Consider the following 18,826-nt stretch of genomic DNA (forward strand, 5'->3'; position numbering starts at 1 on the left):
AAGAAAAAAATAATATTGCTACTATTCATGAACTTACACTTCTTAAAATTAAAAAAAAGTATTTGTTAGAACGTGTTTGAAATTGTATTTTAATTGAAAATAAAGGCTACTCACTTTTAAAAACAATTCTTAAAATATATATATTATTGGTTAAGTTATAACTTTTGCCTTACATTTCTACAGATAAAAGTTACCAGAGAGACTAAAAGAGCTATACAAATATATTTGAGAATGGTAGAAAGCTTTATTTCATACGATTACTTTCAAATAAACACAACATATTCCTAGCCTTGTTCTTGGAATTCTGGATAAAACTTAAGTCTGGAAAATTTAGGCCAAAATGATGAGCAACTGAAGTTGCAGAAGTCTAATTAAAGAGGCTGTGCTGAGCATCTCAAAATGAGCTGTTCCGGAGCCCACTAGAGCCGCTAGTTCATACCAGTTATATTCACATATTTGCTTTTAAAGCCCAAGCATAACATTGGCACCTCTCCAGAAAAAGCAGTTAATTTATAAAACTATGTGGGTGGTCTTGTAACTAAAAGAAAGGTTATGTAGACACAGCCTGGTCAGTAACTGTTTGAAAACCAGGAGATTTTCTGTGCTGAAACAGCTCAGTTAAGTTCTCTGTTGTAACACAGCTTCAGTACTGTAGTTTGTCCTTATCTTAGTTGCTGTGTTTGTCAGTGCTCCCTAAGTATTATCTGCTATTACACATTTATTTTCATTAAGTAGTCCTTAAAAAAAAAAAAGGGACAAATCAGAAATTTTGCAAAGAAGAAAGATAATAAATACTACAGGCTGTGCAAGCTATATTTTGGATGAATAATATAGTCTTCATAAGCAGTTAATAAAGAGAGTATATATGAAATCCTAATTTTAATCAAGTAATCCTTGACATGTAACAAGGCACGTATTTATTCAATAATAAACTTCCACTCAGGAAAAGCACAAAAACACACATGGAAAGGACTCCAGATGTTACCATCACTGTACCTCTGGAGGACTGTGCAACTGTCAGAGTGAGGAGCAGCAAGATCCATCACTTCTGCTGATGTTGTCCTTGATTTAATAACACTAATAAGGGAATTGTAGGCATTTTTTTTGGTTCTTTAGTAGATAAATTCCATTTTCTATCAGTAAAAGAAGTCTCTTTATGGATAAAAATTATGAACACAGAGATACTAAAGAACCTCCAAACAGAGAAATTTTTAAATCAAAGAAACAAAAGAAGACAGTTAAGGTTTCAGTTAGAAAATATATAACTCATATAGAACCAAAATGGACATTTGATTTTGCATACCTCAGGTTATGCTTGTTTTAAACTAACCTTTTCATTGACAACTTCTCCAGTTTCGTTCACCTGGGCTCTTGTATTCCCTTTAACAGGTTTACTCCATTCCACAAGAGGATCGTGGAGAAAAGTCTTCAAGACACTAAATAAATTAAAAATAAAAAATAAGACTAAGATATATAAACATATATTTAACTGCATGTCATAGTGAGACTGAGCTGCACGATGGGCATATGCTGGAACTGGCAGCAGTTCCTGTTTCCCATGTTTAGACTACAGGCAGCTTTCAGGAGTTTGCAGCAAAAGCAGTTGCCACACCTCATTAGGGGCTCTCTCTGATCACGCATGAGCCTCATGGTGACTTCACAAGCTCTTCGGAAGAGACCTTCTGTTCCCATTGGACCCATTCCATTCACCATGTTGTGAGTGAGACGGAAAGGAACGATTTCTGGAACTTCAAAAGTTTCTCCCTGTACATTGATAAAAAAGAGTATGCTGATAAAAAAGGGCATACCTTAAGTGTTTTAAGCATTATTTAAGCAAAGAGTAACATTTGCACTGTGTTTTTTCCCCCAGCTTTGTCTCTGGCAGTTTCCTGCCTGACACAGTCCTGCTTAGCTGCTAAGGGGAAATTACAGTGGATAAAGGGTACCAATGTCCAAATAACCTTTTTCCATGTTTTAACACACTAATATGGGATATAAGATTTTGTTCTTAAGTGTATACCACTGCTTTATAGTCTCATGCGAAATGCTGCTTTTTTTTCATATATGCAAGTTGCAAAAAACATTTTTTTAATTAAGTGTGATATAGGACAATTTAGACTTATTAAAAAGAAAGCAGAGGAAATAATGTAACAATATCTCTACCTCACTTATCTGAATTAAAAAGGCCACATGTCCCACAGCAAAAGCATCTTTCAACTGAAACACCAAAACTCCAAATTCCACTCTGGCCACAATTTCTGCTGTTTACCTTTACAGAAGCTTTGGAATTTTTGTGCTGAATTTGTGTGAGAAAGAAAGAGAAACTCTCCAAAGCAGCAGAATTCTGAATGTAGAAATTACAGTTTTGTTTGGAAGGTGACAGTGGAGAGAGGAGAATCACAAAACATAAACAGTCTAGAATTTGGGCTATTTCAGTGTGTCCACATCAGGTCATTGATAGTGGCTAAATCAAAAAGTTGGCTTTCATTAAATGCAGCATACAGAATGATCACAGACTCTACATGTCCCAGACTGTTTGTTGGGTATAATAAGAGCCAAAGTGAGAGACAGAACACAATGGGTATGTTAAAGTAAAATAACGTGGAAAAAAACCAAGACAGTAGAAGTTTATAACTTACATGCATATAAAATAAAGAACAAGTTCAGCAAGTGGCATTTCTCACCTTATTGAAAAGGCAGTTGAAATCCACATGCACACACTCCCCAGTCAAAGAATCAAACAGGATGTTCTCCCCGTGCCGGTCCCCCAGGCCAAGGATGTAACCCACCATGGACATGACCGCGACGGAGCGGCAGTAGGCGGACCTGCTGTTGTACCTGTGGGAACAAGGACTGGGAATGTCTAGGGCACTTCCTTGGCTTGTCTGTCTCTATTCAGTAGTATCATTAATGCTTAGGGAAACACACAAAGGAGACGTTCTTGAGCCAGTCCAGCCCCAGTCACTGACCATGAAGTAGGATCAGGAAACGTTCTAAGAAACCATTCATGGAAGAGAGGAGGATGACGAGGCAGAAGGACTTCTTTGAACATTTTCAGCTTTTCAGGCAGAGGTGCTGACTTAGGAAGCATGTGCTGCCGCAATTCTTTTCCAGTCATGTAGATCCCTGCAACAGACTTCCTCAGTTAGCCAAAAGAAATCCCCAAATATAAAGCCTTTTATGTACTATCACAATATGGTAATTCAGAGAAAATAAATATTTTCATAAAGCTGAAATAAATGAACAAGTGAAAAATAACCCATAGCCTGTGTTGGTTGGTTTACTGGAAAGTAAATTAAAAAAAATCATTATGTTAACTGACAGTGAAGACCTGGCAAACAAGCTACCACGGGGTAGAGTGAGGGAGGGGAACACACAAACAGGAAAAGAACCTATCCTCACAAAGCCATTCATTATATTCGTTCACATTTGGAGTTCCAAACTCCCAGAATAGCTGCATACATAGAGATAATGTGCAAAGTTTTTCCCCAAAATTTTTTTACACTGACCAGAAATCTGCTTTTTAAACAAGAAATTAAAAAACATATCTAATCTTTTCTCAGGAAAGTCACTGTACTCTCAACCTTGATTTAATTATATATTACCTAAATTATCTCACACAAATGTAGCAGAAATGAAAAATAACAGATCAAATCTAAAGAAAAAATCCACAGTGTGCTCTATGATGTGTGTCTGTGCTGCACACACATCCCTGTGCTGCTGAAACAATTTATATCATCTTATTACCAGAAAGTATTAAGATGACTGTGTTATCAGTTCTTGTAAGGAATTTCATTGCAAGCATCAATTCTCTTCCATTTAAAGGTCTACCACACATATGAATAATAATACATTGCAGATAGTTAAAAATACATGTGACTGCACCTTCCTAGAATTTATCTTGATTCTTACCATTTGTTTCATTTACTTATTAAGACAGAAGCCTTTAAAAAGATCAAAAAGCTGTCATTATAGCATAATATATTTCTGTACCTTTCTCCTTATAAAGCTTTATCAGGATATTTCTTAGCCCAGCAGTATTGTTCACCCATTCGATTATGCCGCATTCGTCATTTAATGGAATCACTGCGTAGGTTCGAATGTGGAGTTCTCGCCTACGGGACTCTGCGTCTTTTCTTAAGCACTGCTCACAAAAGATTAACAGATAACACAGGTAGGATCAAAATGGATCAATAGCATTTACCATTCTACCTATTTCTATTTTCCAGTCACACAATCTAGAATTTATAATTCCAAGCTTCACAGTCTGCAGTAGGTCAAACACAAGCAAAATGTGTATCTGTTCTCCAACGGAAATGAAACAAAAGAGGATTTTGCAATAACATAGTCAAACTGCCTAACTTGTACATGGCTCAAACCTTTAAAAGTGGTATTTGAAATAAGCCTTTTAGTGTTTCAGAGATGCTGTCATTTGCTTTAACCTCACAGAAAACATGGTACCTTAGCCCAAATCATATTGCCGAGAAGCAAGATATAACTAAAATAAGAAGTATGGCAACACTTCTAGTATGAAAAGATTCATTTACCTGTTTTCTATAAAATATATTACAAAACACTAAACAAGAAATATTAAGCATGAAAGCAGAAGGTTTGTAGGTATTTATACACTGTAAATAACTTTTCCTGCCTATTTTTGCTGGACTAGGCAATTGTTTTGGCAAAATGTTACATTTTGTTATTGTTTTCACAAGTCTGTAAGAAGTTATACATTATCAATTGCTACTGTTTTCTGCTGAAATAAAATATTTTGCACCAGTTTACTTTTCTTCCAGTGAGCTTTATCTCAAGGTAAGTTGGCTCTTTTATTAGACAGTTCACTGTTCTGCCCTGGTCAATAAGTGTAATGCATCTGATTGTCTCACTCATCAAACCTTATTAATAAGGGAGTTGAATTCCATGAGCCGACAGTCTTTCCTTAGATCATCTTTTGGCTTACACATCATAATGTAAGATTTCCCATCTGAACCTTTCAAAGTGATCTTTTTTGGCTTTTGGAGCGAGGCAAGAATTTCCACCTAGAGAAAAATGAAGTTCTTAATTAACATCTGCATCAGATTATACAAAATCAGGAGTGTAATTGTAATAAACCACTGCAACCAGTCATGTCAGCACATCCAGGGTGCTGCAGCATATTCAGCTCAGCCCACCTGCCCCGGGCTGTTGTGAGGAAGCCACTCAGCTTCTGCGAAAGTAGTTATGGAATTTCCTACTCACTCCTCCATTTCTAGAGAACTAAGATATATTTGCAGCTACATTTGTTTGACGTGAAGTTAAAACCCAGGTTCCAACTAGAGCCTTACCGTGTCATCAAAGCCTGCAATGTAGGCCCAGCATCCAGGGAAAGGGTCATGGTTGGAGTGGGTGCCAGGAATTGAAGGAAGAGTTGGTATCATTACAGATTGTAAGGGAATGAGGATTTCACTGAATGTGTGCTCTTCTACTAATCTTTTCAGTGCTTTGAAATGAATATTCATGCTTAATGTTGAGCTGTTTCCATCAACCTTGAAAAAAGTTGATAAAGTTAACAATAACCCTTAACAAACATTTAAAAGAACACTGCTATTACACATTAACTGATAAACAGAATAGAATAACAAATGCTTATGGTAATAAGAAAAATAGCAAGTTACACTTCAAATAAATAATCAAAAAGTAAATATATGTGGCCATTATGGCAGATGTATTTTTCCCTTTGAACATAAATACAGAATAATGAAAGAGTTTCTTTAGTTTTACCTTTATTGTTAAGATAATTTGTTCATAAAAGCACAACCAGCCTACTTTTACAGTAAAACTTTGTGAAAGTTACTGGGAATGAATTCTATGTGAAAGTACAAACCAATGTAAAGCCCATGCACTGTGAAATGTACTGTTACATACTGGAAGATTTTACAATGCGCTCGCTTCAGAGCTATTTTCTACTTTTTTTAAAAAACATTTTTATTAAGTAAAAAAAACCCCAACTTCTCCAGTTTAGAGTAGTTTCTGCTAAACTGCAGCAACTGAATTGGCTAATGACAGCCATCAGAAGAAGCTTTTGCTTTTTGCTTTTTTGAATAATCTTATTACATGCATTAATTTGTTTATTTGTGTAAGTACCGGTTTGTTGCACAGTTCTAACAGCTTGTCTGTGAGGCGAGTTGCATCTCCAATAAATTTCCCTAAGGATTCCTCCATGTGAATAGCTCTGTTTAGAATCTCCTTGCATCTGTTGACACGCATAGGGTAAGAGGACTGAAAAAAAAAAGGAAAGTTAAAATTTAATAAACAACAGTCAAATGAATTGAAAAATCCCCCCCTCCCCCAGTAATTAATATTCTTTCCTCTACTTACTGCTTGTCATCTGGAGAAGGACGTGCTCCAATTGACAAACTAAAGTGGTATGGTTGGTGTGGGTGTGGGGGGGTGTTTTTCTTTCTAAAACCATTCTTGTGAGTCCCATAGTATAAAGGTCAATATTCGAGAATATGCCAGTGTATCCTGAACATCATTTCAACCAGCCTAAAGAAACAGTATGCACCATGCTTTCCAGTTTGCTTGGGAATGACCTTACTGCCAGGTAATTATTTGGATTAAGTAGTATACCTATCCTACCTTAATCAAGGAACAGAGTCAATTATTTGATTATAAAACTCAAAGTAACATTACACAGTTATTAAATGCAATAAAATCTGTTGCCCATAACTACAGAATTCATCAGCTATTTATCATTCAAATTTCCTTTCCTAATACATCATACAAGTTCAGACGCCTATTAGCATTCTAATTTGGAACATTTAAACTGTAATATCTGAATTCAGACTGCAATAAAATATTTTGCAGTGATGGCATCAATATCCTCTTCCGTAACACTGGATCACAAAAACTGAAACTCTCAATTCCTTATCATCTTAAACAGGTTATATTTACATTTCTCTCTGATGAAAACAAGTTTTGTAAACTTAATAAAGGTGCAGCTATGCGTAGCAAGGTACCTTGGACACAGCAGTCATCATCCACATTGCTTGCTGGGGGTAGGCTAAAAACACTTTCGCAACAATCACCATCAGAACGGCAAAGACCTCATCATGGGAATGGCAGATGCGGGAGATGAGCTGAGAAAAGGCTGTCAGGAACTGGTAAGGTGCCAGGTGGTTTGTGTGCTCTGTAATCACCTTATTTATCTTGGCGAGATCGTGCTTCATTTGAACACGTTCTGAACGACTGGCTGGAAAATAAAAGGACAACACTATGTTCCTGGTTTTCCCCACTGGAAATGTAAAGTCATTTAAATCAAGGCTGTAAAGTTCTTTTTAATGTACAGTGACTGAATACATATGCTATTTAACTATCTAGAATAACAAGAAATTACCAAGCACAGAACATGGGACAGGCAGTATCAGGAAAGCTCTTATTACACTCTTAAAATTACTTCTCTAAAAATGATGCAACGGCATAGAATGAACAAAACCCACTCCATATGTTTGCCTGATGAAAGGATTCCAATGTTCTTTAGTGGACAGGAAAATGAAGGAAGCCTTTACATGGGGTGAAATTAGCACATCTGCTCCTATCTCCACCCCTGCCCCTGAGGATCCAGCAGAGTTCCACATCACCATCACAGGGAACACGATTTGATGTGCCTGCAGCCAAGCACAGCTGACACAAGTGTGCAGAACGAGGTCAAGATCAAGGAGCCACAACTGTCTACTTCACTCCAGACCTGCAGGCAATGTTTGCCATTTTTATTTGTACAAAAATCTCCCAGCCAAGATGCATCTCTGGTGTTAGTTCCACATGCTTTCCTGCTGTCTGCCAATGTGAGTTTTTTCTCCCCTCATTTTGGTAAAACGAGGGGGAAAATTTCAGTAAAATTCCTTCAACAACTGAACCAAAACAAACATGGAAAAAAGCCCCAAAGCCTAACACTTTACTGTAGCAAGTGTATACAATTACACTACTCATCACTCATGAGGCAACTTAGAAGATACTGGAGGATTTAATTAAAATAATTAATACTCTCCTGCATATTAACATCCTATAATTTGAAAGAATAGTAGTACTTTCTTGCTTCCATATAATCTCAGGCAATAAGTCTAAACAAAGAACTGTAGATACACTTCAGTGCTCTTTCAGTCATGTACTTAAAAGAAATAATATATATAGAAATTATGTATTGGGAAAAAATGTTCTACCTTTTTCACATTCATATGCTTTTGCTCCAAAGTCCAGCCACAAAGACAGCATTCTTGGCATCGACTGATAGATGAATTGGTTTCCATACTGCAGAGACCTGTGATTACATGTTTAAATCACAGTATGTTAATGATACATATTGGAAGCAATACAAATTTTACATTCTCAATCGTTTCACGTTCCATTCTGAACTTAAGAAATTTATGTCAGCATTTTACTGCATCTGCAACAACCAAAAATTACAAATATACAAAGGTTTTGGTTTTATTAATCAAAACTGCAGGTGAAATAAATAACTGTCTGACAAAAGACAGACTTAGCAAGAAGTAAACTTAATTAGGTATGAAAACAAAAAGAAAGCAGGCAGCAGTTTGTTTTATAATACTGCATAAAAATTTGAGTCAGTCTGAATTGGTGAAAGATAATATATTCGTATAAAAATATTTTTCCCAGTATAATAGTCATCCTTCTATAGAAACTAAGAAAAGTTCCCCTCTAACCTCCCAAAATGATGAACGATGTATCTAATCAGATCTCCTTGCTTTTCCATCTTGTTGTCAGTTACCATTGGCATTAATTTATCATAGTATTTTGCAAGATAAAAATGTCCATCTTCCCATTCTGGCAAGAAAATTGTAACATCCTGCAACAAAATAAAATGAGATAATTACTTTTGAGAGGATGCTAAACTGAAAATAAAAAACTGATTCTCAAGAAACAAGAATCTTTTATTAGTTATGTTGTGCACAGTACATGCAAAACAAGTATTAATTGTTAACTCTGTAACTCCAAAAATTGTAATTTTGCCCCAAGATAATTGCTCCTACAAACTAAAAGTCTGTTTTTAAAGTACCTTTCAGATTTGGAGACAGCAAAATAATTCAGGACAAGATGATACAGAATTCCTGAACTAGGAAACATTATACTTTCATTAAGAAGATAATAATCAAGTTCTTGATCCTGATAAACTCAATACTTAGTTTCTTTTAGCTTTTTGAAAAATGAAACAGCAGGATTTTAACAGTTGGACTTGATGATTTTTCTGACCTAAATGAATCTATGACTCTACATTTTTCAAGTTTCGTTTTCCTTCTAAATCATGATGTTTAAAGAAAAACAAAAAATTGTGTGATATAATAGAAAATAAATAATCTGGTGAGTGGCATATCCATCCTTTAATAACACTGGCTTGTTTCCAGTGCCAGTGCTTAGACAGCAGAGAGTTCTGAACATTAGTATTTTCATAGAATTCAATGAAATTTCATTTGTTTCCATTATTTCAAACATCATTTGATTTGATACATTAGTTAGATTTTTCTCTAAATGACTGTTACAGAAGGATGTTACTCAGTAAGACAGCAGCAACTATTAACAGTATCAAATGCCAAAGCTTGGATAGGAGACATACTGCTTTTAAGGAAGCATAAAGATCTGCATCTCCTACTGGTTTAGTAGGCAATATTAATCAATACCAAGAAGTATTTCACAGGCATCACAAGAGGAAGCATGCATGTGCTGTGTTGTTCAAGACAAACATACCAGGTGTCCCTTTTCCTAGTTCTTCAGAGACTGAAAGCATATTTAAAGCACAGTTATAAGTCACTACCAGAGAGAGAAATAACACTGAAGAGTAGTGCAATATGTCATTAAGTCAACTCTGTATTTAGAATAGTCCACATTTTAGTGAGGAATTTTAATCTGTGCAAGCATGAGAAAAAAGCCATGCTCCTGTAATTTGTTTTTTCTTTTAGAAGAATTATATTAGGTATTTGTAGCTCTCACTGATGGGAACTGTAGCCTTCCCATCAGCCTGTATTGATGTGCCACATTAAAGCTAATTAAGATAGTTAAATCTTTACAAGAAGAACTATTTCCCTCCTACACATTGATACTCCATTTAATCCCACTTCGCTGACATCATCAGGAGCATAATGATAGCTTACTTAAGGGATTCAAAACCACTGTCTTGTTAACACTTATCCAAATTACCTTATACTTTTTCATGACTGCATTGCTCTCAAAGTTGGCAGTCTCTTCCATAAACCTGCCCACCAGCAGCATTGCCCGGCCATGGATGAGCTGGTTTTTGCTATCACAGGGTGCTTTATTTTCAGGGAAACATAACTCAACCCCCTTCTGGAGAACAATGAGTGCTTCATGAACCTCACCCTAAGGGAAAGATGAGAACATTGTATACACTTTAAATGACAGAGATGCAAAACTTCCATCTTACGGTTGTCATTAAGGCAGAGCTGTGTCCCCAAGTGTGTTCTAGGCCATTCTGGCTGTGGTAACTGAATATTACTGACTTCAAATGCTTCTTTTATTCCCTTGTTATCTCAGCATTGTTGTGCCTTTAGGTGTACCACAATAATTGCTCTGATGTTTGCTGCCTACTTCTGTCAGTTAAAAGGGAACAAACTAAGGAAAGGTCTACTATTAAGATAATTTAAATTTGCCTGGGCTGCTTTGACAGAGGCAGGTAATCCACCAGTTTTATACACGGCTGCCAGAAAAATCAATAGATACAGAAAAGGGCTGAGTAGCAGCTGGAGGTAAAAACTTCCTGTGGCTCAGCTGTAACCAGAATGTGCTGATAGTGCCAAATGACATACCTTGTTTTACCTATGCTGATTGTGTCCCCTTTTTTCTTGAAGAAAACTGAAAATATTATTTCCTTGCATGTAAGAAATTAAATTCCATTTTTATTTTCCTTACCTTGGACCAGAGCCACTTTGCTCTTTCAATATAAAGTTCAGAGAGTGTAGATTCCCCAGCATTCAGAAGAGCATTATAGGCGGTCTGGTGATGACCAGCTTTTCTTGCAACTCTCGCACTCTGGAGCCAGCACTGACCAACAAGCTCACTGTAATCCTGGCTGCAGAGACATTTTTGCAGGAAATGGAACATTTCAGTCATGATATATATCACAGTGTGTTGAAATAGAAAGTGAATTTCTCAATAAGCTCTATACAACATAATGATAACTTAAAATTATTTTAATACATTTGTTTCACCTTTTTTCCCATTTAGGCCTAGAAACAAATACACTTTCTCCCTGTCTCCCTTATTGTTCCTACAGACACCACTTTTCCTCCTAATTTTGAAGTTATATAACGTTGGAGAGGACTACTTTTGTTTACAACAAATTTCCAGAGTTTTATCTTCTCTCTTCTAACATATATGGAAACCCAGAGTATTACTGAGAATACAACACAGACAAGAAACAGTCACGTTCTCACCTTTTACTGAGACTAAGCAAAGCCCTTCTCAGAGCTAAAATGGGTTCTTTTGCTCTGTAAGAGTTTTGGGTCATTTCAATACGAGCACACCAATTCAGGGTATCTCTGCTGTGGTCACCATCTGGTTGCTGAAACATTGGCCCAATACTGTGTTCCAACTCACACAGCATATGCAACCTGTGCCAGCAAAATAAAGGCAAAAATCATTGAGAATTGATTGCTGTTTGAGATATATGCAAATCTTACAAAGCTTTTGCCATTTTCTTTCTAAAAGTTGTCCCTAAAGCAAGAATTCAGCAAAACCAAGCACACAGAATCAAGGATTTGTAAATTGGTTATATTCCTTTGCCAAGCTTCTGAACACAGAGACAATGAGAATCACTTGGAGAGGAAGTCAATCTTCAGAAAGAGTATTTCTATCCATTACTTTTAGCAGCAGTTCTTCAAAGAGTCTGATATTTTCAACAAGTTCCATTTTAAAATTAATACATTATTAACTAAAATAAACTTATCCCATTTATTTTAGAATACCATTACTGTTATTAGCTGCCACTGTAAAGCTGCAAACCTGTGCTTGGAAATGCCTTGGAAGTATTGAGCATTTTCATTATAAAAAGGCTACTCACCTTTTAGGCTACTACAGCCAACTTGAAAGTTTATTAATAAAGGAAAAAATAAAACTACTCAAAGGGACGGGGTTTCAATTCTTACTGCTCTTTTCTTAATAAAACAAGAGAGCACTTTTTGGCCTCCATACAGGTTAAAAGCAATGCTCTTAAGTTAATGGAGTTACTGGCCTATATGTACCAATTCAAGCATGGAATTAGATTGCTGGTTTTATTACCTGCTGGTTTTTATTACATAAAAATGTTTACATAAACTTGCTTGCTGATTTTGAAAGACTAGACTCAATAGTTTAATTTTTCATGAATATTTTTCATGGGGGATAAGTATAAATTCCCAATTAATTGAAGGTTTTCAGTTGGGCAAGTATAAAAAAGGTGACAAAAAATGCTCATCAGTACCATTTACTGTGGAAGTGCAAAACTCTTGCTACTACACAGTTGATTATGTGATTTCTGGATTTGAAAATAGTGACATGAAAATGAGAAACCTGATAATGTGTTCGTATCCTCGCTGGTAGGATCCTCTTTCAAAGCTTGCTGCTGAAAGGGGCACAATCTGTTCTGCTCGAACAACCTTCAGTGTCTCGTAAAAAGCTGCTTCATTTTTCTTCTTGGCTGATAACAATAAATTTCCCAGTCTGACACTCCAAGTAGTGGACTTCACGTCTTTGGAGAGAAAAAAACCAAACCCTCTATTTTTTTAAGCAGCTTAATCTGAACATGCTAATTTTTCTTATTTTTCCAGTAATATGTTAAGCTTTTCTCAGAACTAATTAACTGAATTTTAGTAATACTCTATATAATGCCACTCCACAATCCACCCACCCAAAAAAATCCAAAATATATTGGCCTTACATACACTCGAAACTTCTCAAAGACTTTACAATCAAATACAGTTACAAAAACCAGAAGACTGTTAGGACCAACCCTCCAACCCCTAAAATCCAAAACTAAAAAATTACAATAGCTGCCCCTATTAATCAAGATGATTAAACTAAAAATACACTTGTTCAGAAATGCAATGAAGGATTAATATTTTTATATCATGATAACTTACCTGAAGCTAAATAATTTTCCAGTAAATCCCATCGGGACAGTTTCCAGGCTGCTTCCACCCTGTAAGTGTTCAATTCAGAAATCCATTCAGACCTATTAAAAGAAAAAAGGGCAATAAAACTTGGTGCTGTCTCCCGTGTTAATCCTACATTATACTAGCAAATATTCTTTATATAAAACTTCTCTTACTTGAAAAGCAGCAAGGTAAGCTTGCTTCAAATGAAAGTCAATAAAACCAAAGGACATGCACTGATAACAAATAAGAGCTGTGCAACACAACCCCACAAATGCAATCTCCAAACAGTGTATTTAACTTCCATGGTCCTCCTTAAAAATTACCAACTTTCAATCCATTTATCCTATTAGATTACAGAACACCTATGGAATCAATAACATAGGAGACAATGAAAGAGTCTACCTAACAAATTAAAGCACATCCCAGCGCTGCACCCAGTGCAGACAAGAACTACAAATATTTTTGGACATCTTGAAAGCAATAATTTATAGATAAAGCACTCAAGGTTTTGTAGCTTCACATTGCTAATTGGATATTCCTGATAAGCCTCAAATGCTCGTTAATGAGCAGAAATGGTTTTATATTACTCAAAGAAACCTTGCATTAGATGCTTACAGTACCTGTTTGCCAGCACTCCATTCACCTGAGTAATGACCGTGGATAACTGACCAAGGCCTAACATGGACTTCACTACACCATGATAGTGAATAATCTAGAAATAGGGGAAAAAAACCACAAAACAACAAATAAAACCTCCATACATATACATGAATGAAATCCATGGCAGTCGGAAGGAGGAAAGATGTCCTTTTGGGTGCTTTTTAGAATAGGAAAAGGCATAACTAATTGCACCATAAGCTAAATGAACATTCAAAAAAAATCCAGTAAGAGATTTTTTTCAGTTCATAAGACACTTTCAGTAGCAATAATTATTCAGCAACTGCCACGAAAAACTCTTATATTCCTATTTTACTTAAATAGTCTGAAGAGGTTTTTTTGACTTAGTCTTCTGTGAGCTAAGATTAAAAAATAATAATCATATATATTAAAAAAGAAAAAAAAAGTCTTCTATTTACCTGGTCAGGTTCCAGTTGGATAGCCCTGTCATAGCAGGCTGTTGCATCTCTTAACAAGCCAATACTTTCATGTTCAAGGATTTGTTCTTTGAGAGATGGCTCTCCTTTCCGAATGGCACTCACCCCAGCCACTCCATCTGGCTCATGCATAGCAGCATACAATTTCTTTATGCAAACAGAAATGGACATTAAAAACAACTCTAAGACAACAAGAATTTATTTTATATATTACATGTTCAGAATCCCGTATCTTCTGGAAAGTGGAGCACACACTGCTCTGTAAGACTTGTTGGCATCAGGCTTTCATGGAACATGTCAGTTTTGCTGGGCTGCTTCCAAAGTTGAGCCCTGCTTTTGCTCACCATACCATAATACTCATGATCTCATACTACAGACAGAATCACACATTAAGTTACCAGAAGTGATCTGTAAAATCAAAAATAAACATCCTATTATGGCATGATAAAGTTGTATAATATGAATGCAGATTACTTCAGGTGGAAATGCAACATACTGAGTTTTTTAAAATTTGAAATGTCACTGAGGAACATAAACCATAGGGAACCACAAACAGGATCATGTCATAGGTTCAAATACTACTTGAAAATGATTTAAATAATTTTCAACACCCTTAGCAGTAGCTCTTTTTCTACTTTAGAATAAGCCACTTGGATTTTCTTCAAATGTGCTTTGGCTTTTTTGGTTGGTTATTACAGTTGGCTGTGTTTTCTCGACAAAAGGCACAGAGCTAACTAAAACCAATAAGTGTTATACTTTTGACAAAACTACATTGAATTATTTTCAGGATTTTACAATCTTATTATACACTAGAAAGCTACTTATTCCTTTTCATGTAAAAACATGCCAAGCCAGAGGAAGTACTAAATATTGCTCAAAGACTAAACACTTGCATCCAACAGCAAGTGCCCAACTACCTGTTTTCTTCTTCCCATCTCAAAGAAGAATTTGACAAAGCTTTATTAATCATGTACATTTTCATTTTAAAATAAAAAACAAAACCAAAAAGAACTTCAGAACCTGAAGAAATCCAAGATGTTCCTGGATATTTTGTTTCTTCTCTGTGATGAATGATTCAAAGTGCATCACAGCCCTTGTGTAAGCCTTGGAGCGAAAGGAAGCCACAGCCAATGTATCCTGAGGGATGAGGTCCAGAAAACGGGTCACATTTTGATATTCTCCATAGTCCTCACTTGATGCTGTTGAAAACAAGACATATTAAAAAGTCTGTCAACTGAGGTTTCATTTATAAGAATTACTTTATGCATCGAAATTCAATTAAGTCATTTAACAATCTAATGAGATAATTTTATTAATTTAAAAACACATTTTCTCTTCTGTCAACAATACTTTTTTTCAAACAATCCTGGTGAACTTCCTCCATCTTGCAAGACAGCACAGAAACATGTTAAACTAAATGTTTAGAAAACTACCAAGAAATTAATATTTAATTATTTGAATTTTGAATCTGTATTTCCTGTAACAGGCAATCAGAACAAGGCTTTTGGGGTGGGAAGGGGTGGAAATCACAATATGGTATTAAGAAGTCATAGAACAGACTAACATATCATGCTAATACTGCATTCTTAAATGGTCATAATGTGAAGCCACAAATGCAAATACTTATTTGAAGAATGCCAATGCCATTTTAAATGAGTATCACTCACTTTTTAGATCACTTCTGTCTTTGCTAGATTTGCCAGTATTTTTCTCAGCAATAAGTATTTGAAACTTATGTCTAGCCCACTGAGTGAGATGATCAAGCATGGAGAACACTGTCTGTGTGCTCAGCTGACTGAGGTCAGATGCACTGTCTTCAAGTCTCCTGGTGGACTGGTCATCGTGTTTCAGAACAGCCATAATCTCCATGTAAACCTACACAAACGTTAAGATAAAAGGCAGAAGTGTCCTACCAGCATCAAAATAGTAAGAAACAGCAATTAACAAACTAAAATACTAGATATTTTAAATGTATATTTTAATAATTTAGGGTTTAATTCCAAGCTCTCATCTCTCTCTCCAAGCTCTCTCTCTCACAGCCTCAAGAGGAAGAAATGGCAAACCAAGTAGGAGTTGTTGTCCGGATATTCCATACAGGGAGAAAGCCTTTAGGTTTCAAACACACAACAAATCCTACTGCATCTCTTCTACAAATACAATACTTCAGGGTTTGATAAGAACAAAGCTATCTACTGGCTAATAGATCACAGATCCACTTTTTTGCTTATATTTAAGTAAATGCAATGCCAAAAGAACTTGTTTCCTGTTTGGTTTAGTCCACAGAATATGAGTTAACATACATAACAGATGCTTATTGTGGGTGTACTTGTTCACATAAGAAAAATCATCACACACTCACAATGTTTAAACACAGATACTTTAGCAGTGAAGTTTCAAAGTAATGAAATCTAAGTTATATTTTTCAGTATCTTCTCTCTAACTCTGTTGTTTCTTCCAGGACATGCTTACAAAAGAGTCCTTGCAAACTTGCATCTCTCTGTACATGTATGTGCTGCTCACAGCACAGATGGCAGCACACAGGCACATGCAGTGACAGCTGTAGCAAACTGAAGGAAAACTCTGGACAACTCTTCTCTCATATCCCTGCCTTGCCACAAATCCTGCTCCACATGAACCTGGTAGTTAAACAGTTTATCCACTTAAACTGCAATTGTATGCAAAGGAGAGGAAAAAATTACGGGTCTGAATTCTTGGAATTATACAAGTTCAATTTATTGGTTGTTTTTGTTGCACTCTTTCTCTTTGTACCACTCCAGCTCTTGATGTTCCTGCAGTCATAATTAACTAGATGGTACCTCATCCTAGGCCCAACTGAAGAGAGAGATGGAAATGCACAGAAAAGCAGTTCCAACACAAACTTCTATGAGCATATTCAAAACCCTGTCAGAAAATCTATATTATTAATACACAAAAAGGAATTTAACACCTAAACAATTTATTCATATAAGTCTACAGTAATTTTGCAGAGCTGAACAGCTCTTAGGAAGAACAGCTGAACACTCCTATAGAAGGCACTACCATAATATACATCTCACCTCTTGTTGATCCTCTTGACTGCATCCCAACAAAACATAGACAAGGATGTGTGGCAGCAGATAAATTGTCACCTTATAGTCATTTTTCATCATTATACTGCAGCAATCAAAAACTTTTCTGGCAAGGTCATGTCGCACCTACAGAAAGATATTATTTCCAGGAGAAGCACCATTACAAAATGCAAATATCTGAACAATTAATAGATTTCCTTTTGTTGACAACACAAATTCTAGTCCATTAAATAATTTTAAGATACTTGTCTCATACAGAGGGTTCATCAGATTCAAACCTGCAACAAGGATGGCCAATGGCAGCTGCTATTACACATATCAGCTGCGGATCCCACAAAAAGCCAGGGGATTTTGCTTACATGTTCCACTTTCCCATGTTTTTTACACCATTGTGAACTTACACTGGCTAACAGAAAAAACCTTAAGGCTGAGAGTCTACCACTACACTCAGGCTCTCTTCTGCCCTAAAAAGCCTCAAAAAGTAGGAAATTAATGAAGACATTCCATTCTTCTCTGTCTGAAAGAGGACAGTGTAGCTACTGAGCTACTGTAACACAATTCACTTCTTACAGTGGTTGATTTGGAAGTGAAATTTTCACCAGGTCACTTAGATATTAGAAAGGGGAAAGAAAATGAAGAGATAAGTACTTTTTATGTGCTGGGACTGTGGAGCTACGGGGAAATCTTTCCAAAACTGAGAAGGTAAATTCAGAAGCATTTGCCCATGCCTTCAGTTTTACAAGTCTCTGGACAAAGGCAAGTTCCTTTGGCTTTTAGCTTTGACACTACCTGTGAAGCCTGGCCAAGAAACAGTGCTGGGGGAGGGAAAGTGCAGAGTTACCCTGCTGAAGAAGTAGGTAAGTCCTCTAAGAGGCATATTCTCCCATCCACCCCCCATTTCAGAAACCAAAAATGCAGTTCAAGGACTGTGCTGTATACAGCAATAGAGAAAGCAGATTTATTCTCTTACCTTTGTTATAAGATAACCTGCCCAAGTTGCTGACCATTCTGCAAAATTATAACCTAATTTGCTTAAGTAAATTGGCTTCTTCATCTTAGACCAATTTACAGCCTTTTGGTAACTCTTGTACCTGCAATTTTAAAATATCCATTTAATAAAAGTAATGTTTTTATTTATAATATACATATAAAATGCTATAATAAACAATAATAAATAAACAAAATTCCTTGACTGGGATCTTTAGAAACAGAATTAAGAAAACACTTTCAATAGTCAACATCTTTTATTCTAAAGCTTCTTAAAATGAAACACAAAATAAAAATTCTCATAATATGTTGGGCTGTTTGTTAAGTGTATTTTGAAGTGCTATTCCAATCAGTTTTAAGAAATGTAGTTTGATAAATATTTCAGTACTATGTTCTTGACAGGAAAAACCCAGAACATATATGAAAGGCAAGAAAGACCAAAAAGTTTGTTTTCTGAAAAGGTAAAGCTTATCACAGATGAGCATGACTGTCTTCATGAGGAAATAGAAAGGAATCAAATTAAGGCACAAACATAATTGCA

At 35.9% G+C, this 18,826-nt stretch overlaps 1 protein-coding gene across 3 annotated transcripts in view; it reads right to left on the reverse strand.

The window, feature by feature from the left end:
• The window catches only part of ATR (ATR serine/threonine kinase), a 45,058-nt gene that overhangs the window by 6,452 nt on the left and 19,780 nt on the right, over positions 1-18,826 (reverse strand). Inside the window, exons 25-46 of one of the 3 annotated variants that reach the window (XM_017822391.1) lie at positions 18,269-18,389; positions 17,287-17,424; positions 15,898-16,105; positions 15,251-15,429; positions 14,213-14,377; positions 13,757-13,848; positions 13,122-13,213; positions 12,553-12,730; positions 11,439-11,615; positions 10,915-11,074; positions 10,186-10,365; positions 8,697-8,839; positions 8,196-8,293; positions 6,996-7,228; positions 6,121-6,255; positions 5,322-5,522; positions 4,893-5,036; positions 3,994-4,144; positions 2,970-3,126; positions 2,685-2,838; positions 1,613-1,764; positions 1,331-1,436 (exon numbers count right to left, since the gene is read on the reverse strand). In XM_017822391.1, the coding sequence (XP_017677880.1) occupies positions 1,331-1,436; positions 1,613-1,764; positions 2,685-2,838; positions 2,970-3,126; positions 3,994-4,144; positions 4,893-5,036; positions 5,322-5,522; positions 6,121-6,255; positions 6,996-7,228; positions 8,196-8,293; positions 8,697-8,839; positions 10,186-10,365; positions 10,915-11,074; positions 11,439-11,615; positions 12,553-12,730; positions 13,122-13,213; positions 13,757-13,848; positions 14,213-14,377; positions 15,251-15,429; positions 15,898-16,105; positions 17,287-17,424; positions 18,269-18,389 (3,364 nt within the window). Of the gene's footprint in view, positions 1-98; positions 1,437-1,612; positions 1,765-2,684; positions 2,839-2,969; positions 3,127-3,993; positions 4,145-4,892; positions 5,037-5,321; positions 5,523-6,120; positions 6,256-6,375; positions 6,523-6,995; positions 7,229-8,195; positions 8,294-8,696; positions 8,840-10,185; positions 10,366-10,914; positions 11,075-11,438; positions 11,616-12,552; positions 12,731-13,121; positions 13,214-13,756; positions 13,849-14,212; positions 14,378-15,250; positions 15,430-15,897; positions 16,106-17,286; positions 17,425-18,268; positions 18,390-18,826 lie in introns of those variants that run through there. The other 2 variants (XM_017822389.1, XM_017822390.1) reach the window with 2 other exon arrangements.

The sequence above is a fragment of the Lepidothrix coronata genome, unplaced genomic scaffold, assembly GCF_001604755.1.
Source record: "Lepidothrix coronata isolate B3197 unplaced genomic scaffold, Lepidothrix_coronata-1.0 Scaffold97, whole genome shotgun sequence".
Classification (NCBI taxonomy): Eukaryota; Metazoa; Chordata; class Aves; order Passeriformes; family Pipridae; genus Lepidothrix; species Lepidothrix coronata.